Source organism: Ovis canadensis, chromosome 1, assembly GCF_042477335.2.
Source record: "Ovis canadensis isolate MfBH-ARS-UI-01 breed Bighorn chromosome 1, ARS-UI_OviCan_v2, whole genome shotgun sequence".
NCBI classification, from domain to species: domain Eukaryota; kingdom Metazoa; phylum Chordata; class Mammalia; order Artiodactyla; family Bovidae; genus Ovis; species Ovis canadensis.
Window position 1 is genome coordinate 210,398,180 of NC_091245.1, and position 21,240 is coordinate 210,419,419.

The 21,240-nt window shown below is 36.1% G+C and overlaps 1 protein-coding gene across 15 annotated transcripts in view; it reads left to right on the plus strand.

Moving 5' to 3' along the window:
- PEX5L (peroxisomal biogenesis factor 5 like) overlaps positions 1 to 21,240 on the plus strand; it is a 284,291-nt gene that overhangs the window by 150,041 nt on the left and 113,010 nt on the right. For 8 of the 15 annotated variants that reach the window (XM_069559558.1, XM_069559480.1, XM_069559499.1 and 5 more), the window contains 2 exons: positions 1,523 to 1,627; positions 11,454 to 11,565. In XM_069559558.1, the coding sequence (XP_069415659.1) occupies positions 1,523 to 1,627; positions 11,454 to 11,565 (217 nt within the window). The remainder of the gene's footprint in view (positions 1 to 1,522; positions 1,628 to 11,453; positions 11,566 to 21,240) is intronic. The other 7 variants (XM_069559537.1, XM_069559531.1, XM_069559565.1 and 4 more) reach the window with 1 other exon arrangement.

The window sequence follows — 21,240 nt, forward strand, 5'->3', positions numbered from 1 at the left end:
AATCAAAGCATTGTAGCCATATAAACTTTTCAGAACACTTAAAATTATTGCTGTTATATCTGCTCAATAAAATCTCTAATAGTTGATATTATATTGTAGAAATAACACATTACTTTTCAATAATGCTAGTTCTTAAGTTAACAAACCAAAGAAACAAGCTTTCAGCATGGTAAAGAGATTCACACAGTTTTAAACGCAGTAACTAGACAAAGTTTTTCTTGGTTCTGGTAAATAAAAACTGCCACTGGTTACATTTTAGAAAGGCAACGCTTGAAAAAATGGATGTTCTGCTTCCTAGAGTCAACCTACCTTCTAAACACTTAAAGCCCTGTGCAAACCAAAGATAATAATGTAAGTCTATCCTTTTAGTTGCATAGAGACTATTAATCTTTGGAGTTAATATTGACCCTAGCTCTTAACTTCCTTTCAGACAAGGGACCCTCATATGTCCATTTTTGTTTCCTTGCCTATGGTATCTCTGTATGCTACATCTGTATTTTACATAAATTTGCAACACAGATATTCACATTGTATCTAGTATAAGGTTTTCTCCAGGGAGGCTCTACCCACAGACCAAAGACAGTGGAAGTTTTTGTTTTTAAAGTGCTTAAAGATGATTTAATTTTTACATAGTATGAGATGTTGCTAATTGGGCTGGGAAGGTGATATTTTGTTTTCTTTTTTTTTAATTCTCTATCTACCCTCAAAAACATAATAATCTGGTAAACTAAAACCATAGAAAGCCAACATACCCCTTACAGTCCATAATTATGTTTGTGTGAGACCAAAAAATTGTACATATCAGTATATTCAGTGCCCCTATTCTTAATCATCCTTTATTTACATGTGGATTTATGAGACTCTCCAGTTAAAAGACATTTTTAAAATTCTATTAACATTTTTTGATCTCAAGAACACTGAGAGTTGCATTTTTTTTTCCATAGTACCTCCCCAAAATAAACAAGCTGGGTGAATTTCTGTGACTTTAGGCTACTGAAGAATTTTTAGAGGTTTTATGACACATTTATTTTTTGTGCCCGATCCAATCAAAATGACAGACTCCAGAGACCACCCAGCAAAATTTCTCTGTGGGAGTGAGACCCTGATCCTAATCCCTATCCTAGACTCCTTACTGTCATTTAAAACACTTAGAGATTATACAGGAATAAATTTAAATGAACATAACAGGCAATCCATAGTGTTTTAAAATCAATACTAAAAAAACCGTCATGTCATGTAAATTGCCTTAAAATATATTATACATATAAAATACTATGTTAAAATTAAATATAATATAATATGTCAGCTGTAAAGGTGAAAAAGTAGCTAACTAAAAAGTTCACAAATAATCTTTTTTCAGATTTCATGTGTTTTCTCCTCAGCCAAAAGCCTCAAGATTCACTTGCAGCAGCCTACCTCTTCATTTATGTTGGATTGCTCTTTAAACATTAGAATATCTTGTGATAAATAATAAGTTAAAGATTTCTCCTGACACAAGCCATTGTTGATTTCACTGTTATAGGGGAAAGGCTCTAGGGCGGCAGATAAGGCTGTTGCCATGGTGATGAAGGAGATACCGAGGGAGGAGTCTGCTGAAGAAAAGCCCCTCCTTACTATGACATCACAGGTGGGCAGACCCTTCGGGTTCCTGTAGGAAGCTGACATATGTTAATATATCAGATATTGTGATTTTTAACTAGAAAAAAAAAACATTAACTCGATGCAATTTTTAAAAAACATAGTTTCAATGAAACAATTATACAGTATAAAACGAGAACCAAAATTACTTAAATGAAAATTCCATCATTTAGTTACATATTCGTGGATATTAATTTTCATTACTCAACTTTAGTTAAGAAAAGAAAATGTATGTGCAAGTAAAACATGTTGCTTCTTTATAAAGGAGTCTTGTTAACAACTTTGGGAAAGTACAATTAAGATAATGGTACATTTGAACAACAACAACCAAAAAAAAAATTCCTATGGATAAATACAACTTATATTGCATACATATGTCAGTTTACCAGTAGAATATCTAAATTTTCTTAAATGTTAAATATATTTATGTTGTGACTATGCATACTACATATCTGTCTATACATATTTATGTGGATGACTAATTTACAGGAATGAGCCAGAAGTCCCTGAGTCCCCATGCAGAAAATGGCATTTGTGATCCCTCTTCTATTTGGTGACCTTGGCAACAAAAATATCATCTCTATTAAAAGCACATGAGGGCCATTTTCAGCATTTATTATAACAAGTATAGAAAAAGGTTTGCATTTGTATGCAAAGACATGCCGAGAGTGAATCCTGTATGTCCTCAGGGACTTTTGAAACACCCTGTAAAATCCACATACATATGTATAATATACTCATCACCACTCTGTGGAACTATCAGCTTTAAATTCTTAAATGCAAAATATTTTTACTTGCATTTATCTTATAATTTAGATTAGATTGTTATATTAAATATTTCTTTTTTCCATAATGCAATAGTAAGTGCAGTGATTCAGTTCCAATTATATGAACATGTCTCAATTTAGAAAAATGTCCATTTAAATTCCTCATGAAAGGCATTTATATCAAAAGCTAAATTATGGCAACTTATTTTTAGAATAGCATCAGACCACATCCCCAGCTGCTGCCAACATGTGTGGTTTTATTTTATTCTAAACACTATGTTGTAACTAATGAAAATTATAACATATTACATCAAAATGGAATAATAAAAGTTATTAAAGATTCCCAGGACTTTGGGATAATCTTATGTTGTGAGTTTTGTTTTTTTGTTTTTTTTTTAGTTTTTGGTTTTTGTTTTATCCAAAAGAAGAGATACTTCTTGCCAATGACACAAGTAATCATTGGAAAGAAATTTGCTTGATATTTACCAAGGCCTCCATTCTTTAGTTAGTTTACATAGTAAAACATGTACAGTTTTACATTGATTTCCTGCCCTTTGTAGAATCCATGTCCAAAATATACAGTCCACAGTTCCTCAGGTAAATGCTATGGGAGGTGAGAACTACTAGGTAGAGAACTATTAGCCAAGAACTAGAATTCTTGGCTAATGGTAGAGCCATATTCACCAGTAGATGAGACCTATCCAAATTTGCAGTTGGCGTAAGTGTGCTGCAACAAATCATTTCAGGACATCAGAATTTAGGCCAAGCTCTAGCGCCCAGTAATCCTTTTCAAATGTCCAAGATTACCTCAAGAACCTAAACTAAATTTAATGTAAAATAAGAATTTGGATTTTTTTTTAATCAGAAAAGAAACTGTGATTATTACCATTTTCTCATATTCAGAATATTTGTGTGTACCAAGTTCCTTCTTTAATCCCTGTCTAATGTTGCATTAACTGTTTTTGAAGTAATAGTTACAATTTTTCTGCATGAAGATGATCTAATGCTTTCTTTGATGCATCATATTCTTGTTGCATACTGGCTCATTTATGAATCAGCAAATGAAGAGCTCTGATTCATAAAATGCAATGCACCTATTGTGTTGATAATTTTGTGAAATTAATCCTGTGACAGCTGTGATACAATTATTTCCCAAATGCGGTTTTATTAGTTGATATACTTTTTCCACCACACACAAGTGGCTTCTTCCCTGCTATGCACCAGTGGCATGCACAGGCCAAAAAGCAGCAGAATGATCTGAAAAAGTGAGTACTTCTCATGGCAACCACAGCATCCAATCTGTGTACCATACCACATTCTTACTCGTTATCTTGTGTGAATGTGTTAGTGTCTTGACACATGTCTGTCCCGTGTCTCCTGTAGAACTCCTATGACATAGTGCTACATACTGCGGGACACACTGACTCATCGTCATCACTGGTGCTCATTCACAGATTTCAGAAATGTCAGAAGCTAATTGCCGCTGTCTCAATAATGTCTTCAGGACAATTATAATTGATAAAATACAGAATGAGTCTTTGAAACACTGAGTGCCTAACTAGTTTAGTAACTGTTCATTCCACAGATTGGTAAGTGTAGTTTATATTGAAGCATTTTTGTGTTATGTGATTCTTAGGATTTCTTTTAGAGAGATGTAGCCAAGAATATTCCAGTCAAGTCATCTATAGTACACTGAACAAATTGAACAAAACAGAAGAGTTGGCTAGGTGACCTGAACTCAGAAATTGTCTGACCCCTGAGAATTGCTCTTTTTGTTTCATTTTATTAGTAATTCTTTGCAAACAATATGTCAAGCTCTTCATAGAAGCTTAAGTTCATTCTGTCCTAGACTAACACTTTAAATCAAACAGTATGGAAACAAATGTGTATTGATGAGAGGTTTGAAGGGAAAAAATATGTGAACCATCAATTCTTGCAGGAAATAAAGTTCAGGAATAAAGATTTGTGCTATTCAATACAGTAGCCACTAGCCCACACATGGTTGTGGATACCCTGAATTGAGATATGCTGTAAGTATAAAATACACACCAGATTTTGAGGATTTAGTCCAAAGAAAAATAATGTAAACTATCATTTTAAGGCTTCCCTGATGGCTCAGATGGTAAAGAATCCACTTGCAATACAGGAGACCTAGGTTCAATCCCTGGGTTGGGAAGATCCCCTGGAGGAAAGCATGGCAACCCACTCCGGTATTCTTGCCTGGAGAATCCCCATGGACAGAGGTGCCTGGCAGGCAATAGTCCATGGGGTTGCAAAGAGTCAGAGATGACTGAGCAACTAAGCACATCACATGAATAATTTTTACATTGATTACATGTTGACATGATAATATTTTGGATATACAGGAGTAAATAAAATGTTATTAAAATTATTTCACCTATTTCTTTTTACTGTTTTTAAATTGGCTACTAGAAAATTTTAAATTACCAGGCTCTCACTATATTTGCATTGAACAGTAGTACTCCAGACTGTAATAGAGTAAATAAATTCAGTTTCAGTCTAGATGGGAAAACTATGTACCAGAAGATTGAGTGTATCAGAGAAAAATTTTTATTCTTCTTTATGAGAATGAAGTGGCTTTAGGGAATTCTTTTCTCTCATAAGGAACCTTCGAAATTTTCATTTTAATCACCTGCCCTGGTATTGAATACTTTTGTTAGCAAGGTACAGCCAATTCATTTTCTGCTGTGTCTCAAAACTATGTGTTGCAGACCTCTTTGGGTCAAGGGAATTTTTTTTTTTAATTCAGCCTTTGTTTTCCTCTCTGTCCCCACTTCAATATTGATTTAATTTTGTGTCAGATAGAGTAATGTCCTTAATTGGAAAAATACAAGATTGCTAAATACAGACTTGTTTGGATTTTCTGTCACTAACTTGAAACAGTTTCTTTAATTATATTCTCTGTCCTACTTTGATAGTAGTATTACTCAAGTTATAAACAGTAATTGTTCATTTCCCCATGAATAAATTCACATTTTACAAGGCTCTAACTATCCTGGCAGAAAAATATTTGTAGTCAGTTGGTTGGCATTTAGAGCAAGTCAAAGAGTTGAAAATTATCACATGACTATCCTTTACAGGCAGATTCCACTGGGACCCATTATAGAACAAGAGACGGGGCAGGGCCATTAGTACTATTAGCTCATAAATTAATTCCATCAGGTGGCAGAGTTACTGTCACAAAGCCTTCAAAGGCTGAATATTTACAGAGTACACATTAATGATTTAGTTGTTTTGTCTTTTCAATGGATTGAGTCAATTTAGTTTTAATATGGAGACTATTTTGATGGGCTTTGCACACATTTCTAATCTTGGATAGGACTAATAAAGCCATACACAATTTAATTACAAAACTATGAACAAAATCTACTTAACAAATGACATATACTTTTAATCAAGAGAGTACAAATAATAAAGGAATTTTCAAAATATATAAAGATCTATTGAAAACATACTTGTGTTATTATTTATATAAAAACAAAGCAATCTTATTGTTTCTATTATTTAAAAAAGGTTAAAAAGACTGGTATATTTTTACAGATTTTTAATCAACATTATAAATATGAGATATTTGTCAACTGTTCTTTATTAGCTTTGATATTTTAACTTAAAATTATTCTTTAAGTACTAAAATGTTTTAAAAAAACAGAATATTTTACTTTAAAACAAGAGATTAAGATTATCAATCTAAAGTGTAAAATTATAGAAAAATGAATCCTTTACAGATCTTGTTTTCTCACCAAAAATGTATTTGAATTTGGAGTTAATTCTTAGTAACATAAGCTATCACAAACTTTAGCTCTATATTTTTTAATGAAACACCTAAGCAATATATTATTTAAAGATAAATAAACTTAGACCTGAGTCACAAAATAAGCTATCTTTAATGCACTGGAGCTTAAGTAGCAAGCAGTATTTAAAAATAAAATACTCTCCTTAGATCAGATAATAATTTAATTTTAATTTAATAATTTAATTTTTGACATTTATATTAAGGAAATTCAAGTTGAACTAAGGCAAATGCATTTTTAGACAAAGTTTTAAAACAGGCAATAATTCATTAAAGCTGGGTAATATTGTCTGCATTTTGCTCAACACTGAACACAGTATTGATATAAAATAAGAATCAATTTGGTCCTGAGTGGCTATTATTAGTCACATCAACTGACTGCTTTGACTGAGTCACAAGTAGGTTGAAGGTATTTGACTGAATATGTCATTTACAACCTACAATTACAAAGAAGGTGTAAAAGTTCAATAAGCTTTTGAATTCTAAGTGACAAGAAGCTCCTACAGGCAAGTTCTCATCTATCATCTTACTTCTGTTTCCTTTTGTTTCCATGTCCATTGATCATGTAAGAGTTTTCCCTCAAAATCTCTAAATTTATATCTCTGATTTAAAATCCCTGAGGTAGTGGTGTTATTTCTTGAAGTGTCACCGGCTTCACATTTGCATTGGTCCATGTCCTGCTTTGAAAGATGCAATGAGGCAGGTCCATGCCTTTATTTCAATTTTTCTCATTAAGAATTCACTCTGCATTTTAGACTTACTGGTAGAAGCCTCGCATTTGCAAATATTCCTTTATGTACTTCTAAGTTTCCATGCATTTTAGTGATGTGACAGTGAAGAAAAATGGACTCAGATTTGTGGCTTAAAATTTGCCAGGAATTTAGTAAACATTTCTGAGGACCACTGGCCTCTCTCTGAGTTGATCAAGCCCAGTACAAAATTGAGAAAGTCCATGCAATCATTCTTTTGTACAAGTCACCATTCAGTTGGGCTGTATAAAATCAGCCAACATTTATTAAATTTCTAAATGAGACACAAAAATTAATTAGATAAGGTCTCTACCTTTGAAGAGACTATAGTATAGAGGGAGGAAAACAGATAGAACCAAGGTTATAAAACTAGATAAAGTGTGGGAACATGGAGATGCTGTAAAAATGCACTCACTGCTTTAGCACTGGAAAAGGTTACCAGACAGTGTGTCAATAGACTGGGGTTCTGAAAGAGAAATAAGATTCTGTCACCATTAGAAAGGCCTTTGAAGTAATCTAAATATTGAGAAGAAGACAAAGAAGGATAATAAAGGAAAATTTTAAATGTAAATTTGAGACAAAGGTCTTTAGCAACTAATGAAGTGGGTCATTTTAACTCAGTTTGATCTGATTGAACCCAAATTGAATCACTCCAACTCAGTATTAAAAAAAAAAAAAGGAACCCTTTTGACTCACCTTTTATTATTTTATAACATTAATATACTCTGTGCCAAAAGGATGAAATGAGGTAAGTTCATAAAGTATTTGCAAACTGAAGGAAGTAATTCTAAGAGAAAGTCAATAACCTATATCCTACCAATGAATAGAGACAGAATAAATGGTATACTATTTGGAAGTAAAGCTTAGGGGAACTATTTGGGGGGTTCAGTTCATTTACAATATTCCTTTAGGACCTAAAAGTTTAGCTTATTCTCAAGTCACCACAGGAAAGCCATACATTTTTTTTGAAAATCAGGAGAGGGGCATGTGAAAAGTCATTCTTATCTATACAAATAAAAATTAAATAGGGCTAAATATGGATAAAGTAATGATTTTTAAATTCATCCAACTGAAGATACAGTTCAGAATAGGGCTTTTTTAGAGAGATTTTTATTTGGTAGCCATTGATTGAGCCCCTTTTATATAAAGACATTCTATTCAAAGTTGTGAAGGATATAAATATGAGAGACATAGCCTCTGACCTCAGAACTTGTAAGAAAAGGTGTTTTTCATGATATCTCCTGTTTCATCTTCCATATCTCAATCAGAACCAAAAAACTTTCAGCTCCCAAATTACCTTTCCATGTGATCTGAAATTGGGCCCTTCATCCTCTTCACCCCTGAGCCCTGCCTCAATCCCCTACTCTAAGCTCAGCATTTCCTGACAGTTAAACTGTACTCCAGCTTGAAAAGCAGACTCAGAAAGTCATGTGAAGTTTCCTCTTTGATATGTATCTATGGAAGGAAATCACAGGAAGAGCTCGATTATGAGAATGGGACAGATGTAACAACTCCAGTCCAGGGATGAAATATGGTCACAAATAAGACAGGAGGGATGAAAAAGACCTTATAAGGAAAAGCCACACCTTAGTCTTGGGCTGTCTAGGGTTTCTCTGAACAACATTCTCTTTGGTGTTCTTCCTATGCTCAAAAAATCTGAGTGCTAGAAGTTCTTTTTCTAGACAATAAGCCTGAAGTTTGAATAAGAAAAGAGATTCAGTAAATAAATAAAATACTATTACCTCTGATAAAGCAGATGCCTAAAAATACAAGTCTTTCGATTAACTCTCCTTTCCTTTATTTTTCCATTTAGATATTTATGTGGAAAGGTCTTACTTTCTAGAATACTTTTATCAAATTTAGACTATATTTTTTCAGTGTTTACAACTAAAAGTATCTACAGAAATCTAATACCCTGGTTTTCTGAAACTATAGAAAATCTAGGTCTAAATTCCACATGTCTATTCACAAAACTGTGATTTGGAAATAGTCCTTTTATTTACAAAGGAATTTAATTGTATCCAAAGTGAAAAATAAAAAGTATAAGGAGAGTTTTGTGCAAATGTAAACCTATGTATCTTTACATAATAATTGATATTTCTCAAAACCATGACTAAGAGAATAAATTTTCTTAGTTTTCTATCAACAAAATCAGACTTCTTCAGAGAAATAATGACTGACAAAGAGTTATTACATCACAATACATACTTATACATATTTTAAAGTCAAAGTTGTATTGAGTTTTTGCACGTTTTCCTTTAACCTAGGTCAATAAGACCTAGTGATCAGAATGCACAACATAATAAATGTAAGCCTGTTACAAGTAATTCTATGAGTGTAGCACAGGGTCATATTTGGTGGTGGCCTTCATCTTCCATGATGCTTATAGCACAGCAGAATCTAGCTGTCACTTGCCAGCCATGAGAATAACACAGCCTAGAGGGAGGCGTTGTTGCAACATCAGAACCACATCGCTATGGTGATATCCTACTAGATGGGTTCATTACACTAAGTACGGAGAATTAAAAGGGCAAGTTCTACCAAGAAATATACATTAATATATGGTTCTTTAAGAAATTGTGTTAACACAGTTTTTACATGAACTACTTATAAATGAAAAACAGATCCTGGAAAACTAATCATACTTTCAGAAGAGCTGGCTTTAACCATGGCATTTACAAAAATTCTAATATATTTTATCCCAGAAACATGAAAGACCCATAGTCCCTCAACATTTAAAAAAAAAATCATTTAAATAGGATGGTGATATCTAAGAAGGTTCAAATTCGGAAGACAAAATGCAAAGAAGCTCAGGAGTTTCATTCATGGATTAAAGGAGCATTCCCCAGAAAGGTTACTACCAACACAGACCTCAGATAATTGACAGAAATCTGTTAAGTCTTTATACATATCCCCTGGAGGAGGAAATGGCAGCCACTCTAGTATTCTTCCCTGGAGAACACCAGGGACAGGGGAGCCTGATAGGCTACAGTCCATGGGGTCCCAAAAGAGTCGGACATGACTTGGTGACTAACCCATCATATACATAGTAATATTAAAACTTATAATAATCAAAAATTTTCTATCTCTGTGACTTTAACACCAAAAGAAAATGAGCATTAATTCTTAGCCCTGGATAAAATGTACAAATTAATATGTATGAAAATTAAATTGCCAATGCTATGTCAAAATTTAGACTGTAGTGAAGATCTGAGATTTATCTAGGCTAATAGCATGAATGTGTAAAATTACTAAAGGTGCCTCTCGGTTTTCATCCCCAAATAATCACTAAATGTTTCCATATTCCTCCTTCTCCAATGGTAGAATTACATTTTTCTTCCCATATTTACCATTATTTAAGTCTCTTGTCATTGTCCATAAGCTCTAAGCTACAATACCACTAACACTGCCAGAGAAATAATGAAGTGAAAGTGAGTCATAGAACATATTTTGATTTGGCAATACTTCAAAACAGTTCATTTGTTATTTTATGTGTCTCCTAAAATACAGCCTTGCAAATAAGCATTTCAAAAATCTAGAGATTTTTTTGGCACATCTTTTTCTTATAACAAGTAGAAAACTAGATGACAATGCCCATTTTAAGAAAGGCCAAGATAGAAACTCCCAGAAAACTAGGACAGTTCATTTGGGGGCTAACCACTTGTGTGTCTTAGGTGTAATTTTTCCCTTAATCATAGAAACAGAACTTAAGAATGTTTGGATTCAAAGAAGTGCAGAATAATTGGAAGTAAATAGTTGGCTGCCACTGATAATGAGCCCTAATAAATACCAAACTGAAAGATTTCTTAAATTAGAGAATAAGCCAATTGAATTGAATTGACAGAAATCTACTTTACATGCAGATTTTCACAAATATATACATATTTGATATATATATCAAGTTAACATAGCAATATTTTCTACTTTCTCAAAATATTTGCATAAAAGAATTCCAAGGAAAAGTAAGGGAGGTTGTGTACCTTTGGGTGATTTGAGCTTTTTAAGAGAGGGAGAGAAAGAGCATTTATTCCCTACACGCGGATCTCAGTGCGTGTGTGTGCTCTTACATCACTGACGGACCAGTCCTAGCCAGAATGTGTCACCTCAAGGTCTGAAGCCACTGTTTCAGGTCTCAGTAAGAGCTTTTTGGCCAAGTGAAAAGTGAGGTTGGCCCTCAGGAACTATGATTCCATAGGTGTCATATTTTACATAGTGAAATAAGAGGATAATTCTGAAACCATTCTAGGAGGAGAAAAAAAGCTTGAGCTTTAAAAATTAAAGTTTGCTGCATCAAAAATATGACAGTGCTAAAAGGCTTATTCCCCATTCCTTGACTTTATTTTTTTCCTTTCTTGCCCCTACCCATTATTTATTGATTGATTTTTTGGTAGGCTTGCTATTCCTATTTTGTTGCAAGGCTGCATTTTAATTCATCTGATTCTGGACTTTGACAAAGCCCTTTAACATCTGTGTTCCATTTGTTCTCAGCTGGTGAATGAACAGCAAGAAAGCAGACCCCTCCTGAGTCCCTCCATCGATGACTTTCTCTGTGAAACCAAATCGGAGGCAATAGCAAGGCCAGTAACGTCCAACACAGCCGGTAATTCTTTCACTTTTAACTTATCCTCAAGTAGTTAATTTTCACAGTAAAAAAATGCACACTTCTTTCCACAATGCACTTTAAGTGGAGAATAATGTTTGCAACCAGATGAAACTTTATTTCAACATAAAGCAGTTAATCACTTTTGTTTATTTAAGAAATGCCAACTGGATATTATCCAACCAATTTTGCTGAACATTAAAGTACCACTATTAGCAATGAATCATTTTTCAGTGCCAATTTTCATATTTACATCATTGCATCTCAAGTCACATCATACAGGAAATCTTTAAAACAAAAGTGTTTCTTTCAGAGTAAGGTTTTTTCAAGTTCTGAATGGAAATATTTTGTATGAGAAAGTCTAGTAAAATAAAAATATAGGCAGCCCTTTTAAGTGGATTGAAATGACAATTAAAATGTCCTAGAGACCTGGTATATTATTGAGACAATTTCATTTGTTGTCATATAAATGGGTTACTTGTAAGAAGCAACCAAGAATTACCTTCTTACAAGAATTTATTTGAACACTGTTCTGGAATTAAATGTATTCAAACTAAACTATCTGTATAGGGACTAATAAGTAGTCATCCAATGAATGAATACAGGATACCAGTGTATCAATCACACCTTCTCCAGCATCCTCTGCACTTAACAATTCTCACGGATGCAAAAACTAAGTCACCGAAGTTCTGCTTACTTTGAAGCCACAACAAATTTGACTCAAAAACTGCTTTTCACCCTCTGGTTCAGTGGCAACCTTTCTGCATTGATTTCATTCAATCATCATTCACATTCAAAGGCATGTTGTTCAAATAAGGATGAAAGAATGATGTCCAGAATCGAAGAAGAAAGGTTATGTTGGATTGCAGGAGAGAATTTAAAGGGGAAAGGAGAGGATAATTGCAGACCGTCTTGTTTAAAGTTTCATTTCCCCGTCATGTCCTCAGCTGGCTGCTTCCTGGCATAGTTTTATTATACTTTTAAGTAAGTGAGGAAAATCACAGATGAAGGAAATTGTGGTTTTTAAGAAATGCTAAAAATTACAACAATAAGAGTAACTAAAACAAGACAGCGGAACTTTATGTGGGAGTGTAGCCTACAGTCTCTGGAGTTAAACTTTGTGATTCCCACCCGAGCTCTGCCACTTAGCAGCTCTCTGTCCTTGGGCAAGTTGCATAACTAAGACTGTTTCCTCATCTGTCTAATAATAGTAAGATCTATATCTCATAGGTTACTTGGGAAGATTAAATGAAGCAATCTATGTAAGTGCTAACACCATGTAAGCTCTAACAGATGTTACCATCACTGTGAGATACCGGGTGAGAACAGTACACCAACACTTCCCTTTACAGATGCAGTAACTTTCTTTATATCACATCAAAGCAATCATTTTCTAAATTCAACTATCACTTTGAGTAGTCAAGCAAATAAAATTGTACTTGGTACATTTTAGGCAGGACAAGTTCAGATCCTATCAGATCAGCTTAATCCTCCTTTTCTATGAAACTGGAGCTTACTGCCCCAAAACTGAGCTAACCTCTGGAAAAAATACAGAGGAGCCTCTGTCTCTAATTGCAAGAAAATCCATGAGAATGGATACACGGAGAAATTCCTGCTGTTCTAGGAAAAAGCTACAAAGCATAATTCTCAGATCTTGATTCCAGTACCCTCTGCATCTCCCCATGATGAAAGAACTAAGTCACAAAGGAAGGACTCACCAGAGAGAGCAACATAATTTCCAACTCAAAAGCTGCCTTCCACCTTGATTTTTCTGACATATAACAGAGAGATCTGTGAGATACTGGAGGAAAAAAGTCAAAAGCATGTGTAACTTCTTGCAATCCCAGTACCTTTAGTATTACCTTCTGTATCAGTTTCCTAGGACTGCAATGACAAAATACCACAAAATGAGTGGATTAAACAGAGGTTTGTTGTCACACAAGTCTAGAAGAAGTGTCAGCGGGACCATGCTCCCTCTGAAGGTACTTGGGAAAGATCTGCTCTAGGCCTCTCTCCTGACTTCTGGTAGCTCTTCAGTTTGTGGCAACATAACTCTAATCCTCACACGACGTATGTGCGTGTCCCCCAGTATGCATGCAGTCTCTGTCCAAATCTCTTTATTAGTGAAAGTCGCTCAGTTCAGTTCAGTTCAGTCGCTCAGTCTTGTCTGACTCTTTGCGACCCCATGAATTGCAGCACGCCAGGCCTCCCTGTCCATCACCAGCTCCTGGAGTTCACTCAGACTCACGTCCGTTGAGTCCGTGATGCCATCCAGCCATCCCAGCCTCTGTCATCCCCTTCTCCTCCTGCCCCCAATCCCACCCAGCATCAGAGTTTTTCCAGTGAGTCAACTCTTCGCATGAGGTGGCCAAAGTACTGGAGTTTCAGCTTTAGCATCATTCCTTCCAAAGCAATCCCAGGGCTGATCTCCTTCAGAATGGACTGGTGGGATCTCCTTGCAGTCCAAGGGACTCTCAAGAGTCTTCTCCAACACCACAGTTCAAAAGCATCAATTCTTTGGTGCTCAGCCTTCTTCACAGTCCAACTCTTACATCCATACATGACCACAGGAAAAACCATAGCCTTGACTAGACGGACCTTAGTCGGCAAAGTAATGTCTCTGCTTTTGAATATACTATCTAGGTTGGTCATAACTTTTCTTCCAAGGAGTAAGCATCTTTTAATTTCATGGCTACAGTCACCATCTGCAGTGATTTTGGAACCCAAAGAAATAAAGTCTGACACTGTTTCCACTGTTTCCCCATCTATTTCCCATGAAGTGATGGGACCAGATGCCATGATCTTCGTTTCTGAATGTTGAGCTTTAAGCCAACTTCTTCACTCTCCACTTTCACTCTCATCAAGAGGCTTTTTAGTTCCTCTTCACTTTCTGCCATAAGGGTGGTGTCATCTGCATATCTGAGGTTATTGATATTTCTCCCAGCAATCTTGATTCCAGCTTATGCTTCTTCCAGCTGCATATAAGTTAAATAAGCAGGGTGATAGTATACAGCCTTAATGTACTCCTTTTCCTATTTGGAACCAGTCTGTTGTTCCATGTCTAGTTCTAACTGTTGCCTCCTGACCTGCATATAGGTTTCTCAAGAGGCAGGTCAGGTGGTCTGGTATTCCCATCTCTTGAAGAATTTTCCACAGTTTATTGTGATCCACACAGTCAAAGGCTTTGGCATAGTCAATAAAGCAGAAATAGATGTTTTCTGGAACTCTCTTGCTTTTTCCATGATCCAGCAGATGTTGGCAATTTGATCTCTGGTTCCTCTACCTTTTCTAAAACCAGCTTGAACATCTGGGAGTTCACAGTTCATGTATTGCTGAAGCCTGGCTTGGAGAATTCATGTCCAGTTCTTTGCGACCCCATGGACTTTACAGTCCATGGAATTCTCCAGGCCAGAATACTGGAGTGGGTAGCCTTCCTCCTCTCCAGCAGATCTTCCCGACCCAGGAATCGAACCAGGTTCTCCTGCATTGCAGGCAGATTCTTTACCAGCTGAGCTATCAGAAGAGCCCTCTCTTTATTAGGGACCCACCCTCCTCCAATCTGACTCAACTAATTGCACCTGCAATGACCCTATTTCCAAATAAAGTTACATTCTGAGGTACTGGGGGTGAAAACTTCAACATATGAGTTTCGGGGGGACACAATTCGATCCATAACACCCTCCAAAGTAAGAGGTTCAGAAATGTATGTTGGGACTATAGGTTTTTCATTTCTCAGCCTTAGCACTCAGTGCATCTGGGTCACACAGATTTTTATCCTTAAGGAAGACTCTCCTTTGAGAGTATGTTTTTTAATCTTAAAAATATATTTCAAGGCAGAAACCCTATATTTTTGTCAGTCCCTAAGGATTATAGTTCTTTTTTAAATTATTACAAACCTGCAGTTTATATCTCAATATGCAACACAATTCACATTATTATACATTTTTTTAAAAAGGAAAAGTTTTAGCATACAAACACCTTGGAAAGAATTCTAATGTGGTACGATAATTTTATAGCTAAAGTTTCTGGGCAAAAGGTACAATTATCATTTTCTGCCCAAATGTTTAATAAATAGTCATTTTAAATGGAACATCATCATTTTATAGAATAGTATGAAATCACATTGCAAAATCAGGACAGACAGTGAACATTGTCTAGTACATCCCAAACATTATGTATGTATTTACATTTAACGAATGGATAGCAGACAATCTTGTAGTAAAATATGGGGGAAACCTGCTGCAAGTTGTACTAAGTCAATCAAAGAGAAATTTGAAGAACCATATTAAGAAGAGCTATATTAAGATGAGAGGTTTTATACTTGGCATTTTCTTCCAGTGAAAAATAAATCCAGTGTGCCACCATCTTGACAACTCCTGAAATATATAAGGAACATAGTTCTTATATAAAATAACAGAGTAAACAATATAGGAATTACTTCTTCCAAAGGTCAGTCAAATGACAGGTTTTTTTCTGTCTGATACTAAAAGAACATATCAATCTTCTACCTCATGAAAGTTATAGATAATAATTATATTCCTATGTATTTCATTTTTGTTTTTACTTTCTAATTGTTTCTATATTAGGATTAACTTCTGACATCCAATGATGATAACTTCAAGTTTATCAAATAAGGACATTTTCCATTCCATTTGGGGGCCATGAACTTCCTAAATTGTCTTTTACTCATTTGTAATCTAGTTAGACAGCTAACTCCTTGGCTCTCTCAAACTGAATCCTTAAATGGTAGGTTCAGTTCAACTCAGTTCACTCGCTCAGTCATGTCTGACTCTCTACAACCCCATGGATTGCAGTACCAGGCTTCCCTGTCCATCACCAACTCCCGCAGCTTACTCAAACTCATGTCCATCGCATCAGTGATGCCATGCAACCATCTTATCCTCTGTCATCCCCTTCTCCTCCCAACTTCAATCTTTCCCAGCATCAGGGTCTTTTCAAATGAGTTAGTTCTTCACATCAGGTGGCCAAAGTATTGGAGTTTCAACTTCAGCATCAGTCCTTCCAATGAATATTCAGGACTGATTTCCTGTAGGATTGACTGGTTGGATCTCCTTGCAGTCCAAGGGACTCTTAAGATTCTTCTCCAACACCACAGTTCAAAAGCATCGATTCTTTGGTGCTCAGCTTTCTTTATAGTCCAACTGTCACATCCATACATGACTACTGGGAATACCATAGCTTCGACTAGATGGACCTTTGTTGGTAAAGTAATGTCTCTGCTTTTTAATATACTGTCTAGGTTGGCCATAGCTTTTCTACCAAGGAGCAAGCATCTTTTAATTTCATAGCAGCAGTCACCATCTGCAGTGATTTTGGAGTCCAAGAAAATAAAGTCTCTCAGTGTTTCCATTGTTTCCCATGTATTTGCCATGAAGTTATGGGACCAGATGCTATGATCTTAGTTTTCTGAATGTTGAGTTTTAAGCCAACCTGGGGGCTTCCCTTGTGGCTCAGCTAGTAAATTGTAGGTAGGCCATGATTACTAATATTCTTGATTTTTAAATGGCAAATAAATACATATTATACACCAATGCATATATCAAATACTCTGAAAGTGACTGGAAAGCAGATATTTTTAAGATGATAATTACATTCTAAGACAAGTAGTTACTATAAAACTTGCAAATAATTTCTTATCCTATAATCTCCCCAAAAATTTTGTATATGTCAAAGTACAGGAAAAGCTCTTTTCTAGAGAGCAAGAAGTACAGGGGTCCTTTGTTTGCATTTATCAATCTACATAGTCAGAAAAAGTTATCTATAATCTTGAGCTATTATATGGACAGTTACTATAGAAGAAATATTTTTCATAGTTTAAAAACTAATATTACTCCTTGGTAATGGACCTGTATATCTATCAAAGAGTAGATCACTATATATGCAGGAAAAATATCCTTAACAAAGTTCACAATGCCATCACAGCCACCTAATTAAATATCTTAATTGCAAAATTAGTGTAATTTTTCCAAATATATTTCTTTAAACTATTTATTTAATTTGGCTGCACTGGGTCTTAGTTGCAGCATACAGGATCTAGCTCCTCACACCCCTTGCATTAGGAGCACGAAGTCTTAACCACTGGACGGGGAAGTCTCCTAAATATACATATATAAAGCCCAAATAGCCGTGAACCCAATGGCATGCCTCTTTACAGAAGTTAGAAATTTGGGAAGTAGCTTTAATTATGTATTCCAATAAAAAGGCAAGAGTTGGTTGATTATTTAAGTCTGATTTATCTATTTGACATCACTAGCAAAATCCTTCCTAAAGGAGTTTGCTTTGTCAGCATTATATTAAGTAACCCTATGTTTTCTAAAATCCCAGAGTAACTTACAGATCAGAACAGAAAACCCTTCAGCTCCTTGTGGCACATTCTGTGACTGCCCCAATCAAGGCTGTCCACAGTCGATCCTCTCTGACCACTCCCTGTAGGTTTATTCCTTTAGAGAAAGTCACTAAAAATCTAGGCTCATTATACAGTAGTGGTGTTAATACCCTTGGACTTCCCATTAAAGTATCAAATCAGTGCTTCATAATAGGTGCTATTTTGCCCAAACTGTTCTAAGCAGCCTCACCTCCCAGGGCCCAAGTAATCTTGTATTCATAAACATCTTCAGTGCCCTGTAGGAGCCTTCTAGTTCAATAGGTTGTGATTTTTAATCAAGTGTCCTTGAGATAGATGGAAACAAAACTTGTATAATATATTACGTCTTCTAACTTCAGGAAATTCCACACAATGGAATTAAGTTATCCAACAAAAAAGTTTTTGAGATTGCCAACTATTTATGCCCTCAGACTACCCAAACTGGCAAATAATTGGTAGCTAACAAAAACTAATCAAATCCACATCAATGGAGTCAGCACACTGCCTCCAAGTTCACATAAAGTCTAGAGAGTGGTGAAGAGCATAGGCTTGGGGATGATGGAACTGAGTTTGAATCCTGTATGGACCACTGATCTACCAGCTGTATTAGTTTCCTATTGTTGCTGTAACAAACTGCTACAAATTCAGTGGCTTAAAACAACACAAATTTATTATCCTGTAATTCTGGAAATCAGCTATCCTAAAATCAAGGTATCAGGAGGGCTCTATTCTTTCTGGAGGCTCTAAAGGAGAATTCATTCCCTTGCCTTTTCCAGATTCTAGATGGTACCTCGAATTCCCTGGCCTTTGGCCCCCTATTCCATCTCCGAAGCCAACAGCATAGCATCTTCAAGTCACTTTCTGTTTCCTTCTCTCTCCACCCTCCACCACCACCATCTCTTAGTCTCCCTCTCTCTCTCTCTCTCTCCTCCTGTCTCTCTCCTCCTGTGTCCCTCTCTCTCCCCTTCTATCTCTCACTCTCTCTGCTTGTCTCTCACTCTCTCCCTCTTTCTCTCTCTCCCCACCTCTCTCTCCGTCTCTTGCTGTCTCTCTCTTTGCCCTCACCTCTCACTCTCTCTCTCCTCATCTCTTAGATAGATGGAGATATCTATTTCCATCACTGTCTCTCTCCATCACTCTCTCTCCCCATCTCTCACTCTCTCCCTCTCTCACTCTCTTTCTCTCTCCCGCTATTGTTCACTCACTCTCCCACTATCTCTCACTCTGTCTCTCCCCCTTGTCTCTCTCTCTCTCTCTCTCACACACACACACACACACACATACACACACACACATACACACACACACACACAATTTCACTTCCACGATATATCAGGTGATTATTTTAATTCAAACACAAATTCTGGAACACAAGCCTTCATGTGCCTAAGAGAATATTTAAAATCAGATTGAGAAAATCAGTAGAGCAGACACCCCCTTCCATACCAAGGTATGCTATCTATGAAGCCCATATGGAACAGTGACATCGGATGCCCTTTATTTTTGTCTTAACTAAAGTACACACCACACACATACACACACATACTCACATACTCCCACGCTAAAATGAGATTTGTCTTTCTTCAGAAAGCGAAAGGCTGCACACATTCTTCTATGGTTTTGAAACTGTGTTCCTCAGGGACTCTCTCTGCTTCAAGCTTGCCATTCAACCTCCAAGGCACCCCCTTCATCAACTGAGGAACAAATAAAGCCTTTTGTGTGTGCCTAGCAGTTGTTTCACATTTGCTAGGAAAAGAACAAAGAAACAGAGACCTCAGAACAAACACAGGAAGTGCTGAGGACAGCTTGGAGGGGAAAAGAACGTTACTGAGCCAAGTTTGAATTCGCAATTCAGTCTCTGAGTAATTCATTTATTCTGAATGGTGAGAAACAGATATAGAGTTAAATTAATACTCATCAGTTATTATTCTGTAACAAATGTACTTCCTATCTACAAGCAGACAAGTCCTATATAATTTTCTTCTAAAAGAAGTGTAGGAGAAAGTGACTAATTCTTGTTTGTGCAATTAGTAAAAAGGCATATATGGCATTTCAGAGACTGTTATTCACTTCCTTCCTTCTGTTATAAGGAAATCACAGTGGGCCTAGAATCCCTGCCAACATTAACAGTGGCCTAGAATTTTCTATTTAAACATTCAAAAGATATGAAATGTGTGGCATCCAAGCCTACCCTGGCTGCTTGCCGTGCTTAACTTTTAGACACCAAGCCAGCCGGAACACTCCTCCACGGCTCGGAGCATCTTACTCTGGAAAGTGACTCCTATCTCAGGAAGACTGGGACAAGATAAGCTCACATGAGATGACACTTTCAGGCCATTTTATGATAAATTTACTTTATAGCATCTTCTGTAGAGCCAATAGCCTGTCTCATCTGCCATTTTATTCCCAGGGGTGTTTTCCTGTTTCTGTCAGTGTATGGATAGGATTCTTGCCTAAAACAGAGGGGAGTGGGGGAAACAGGAGATAAAGGAAAAGGAAAGAAAAGCATCACAAATTGGCCACCAAAGAATGGAAATAATATTTATTGAATACTTGCAGTATGTTGGGCACTTCACACATTTGATTTATAAATTAGATAATTTAATCTTCATATCATATCTAATGCAGAGACTTAATTCTGCATGTTTTAAGTGAGGACATTAAAACTCAGAGATGTCAATAAACTTACTCCAAGTCACACAGCTAGGCAGTGGCAGAGTCTGGTCTTTCCACTTCACCATTAACACCCCAACCATTGTGATATATACTTGAAATCAGAAAGCAAGATTATAGAAAGTTTTACATCCTATCCTAAGGATCCCATATGATGGCTAGCTCATGAGAACACTTCAGTACTAAAGAAATCCTGGTTGTGAACTAAATTAATCCCTGACCCTGCATTGAATGCAAGGGGGAAATAGATGGAAGAGTGTTGAGATGTCAACAAAGATCCATTTCCTACCAAGAGGAAAAACCAAGAGATCAAAGAGGAGGAGAAGGAGCTGTGCAGAGGTTGTTGTAGACAGTGCTGGAAAGAGTTAGCATAAGGAGTGTCCCTGCCACTTTGGTGGCTTTTCTAAGCTAGCCAGGAAAGAGATCCTAGGTCAGGAAGCCATCAGGCCAGTTGAGAAGCCACTCTGGGATGCTGGGGCTAAAAGAGAAGTAGAGCTGGAGGTACCTTTTCTAATAGGAATTTTCCATTTCTCACAATGAGCTAGTTAAACAGCAGTTACTTGCACTTAAGAGAAAGAATGAAAAGTTACATAGCTTGCGTTTTTAATTCTCATTTG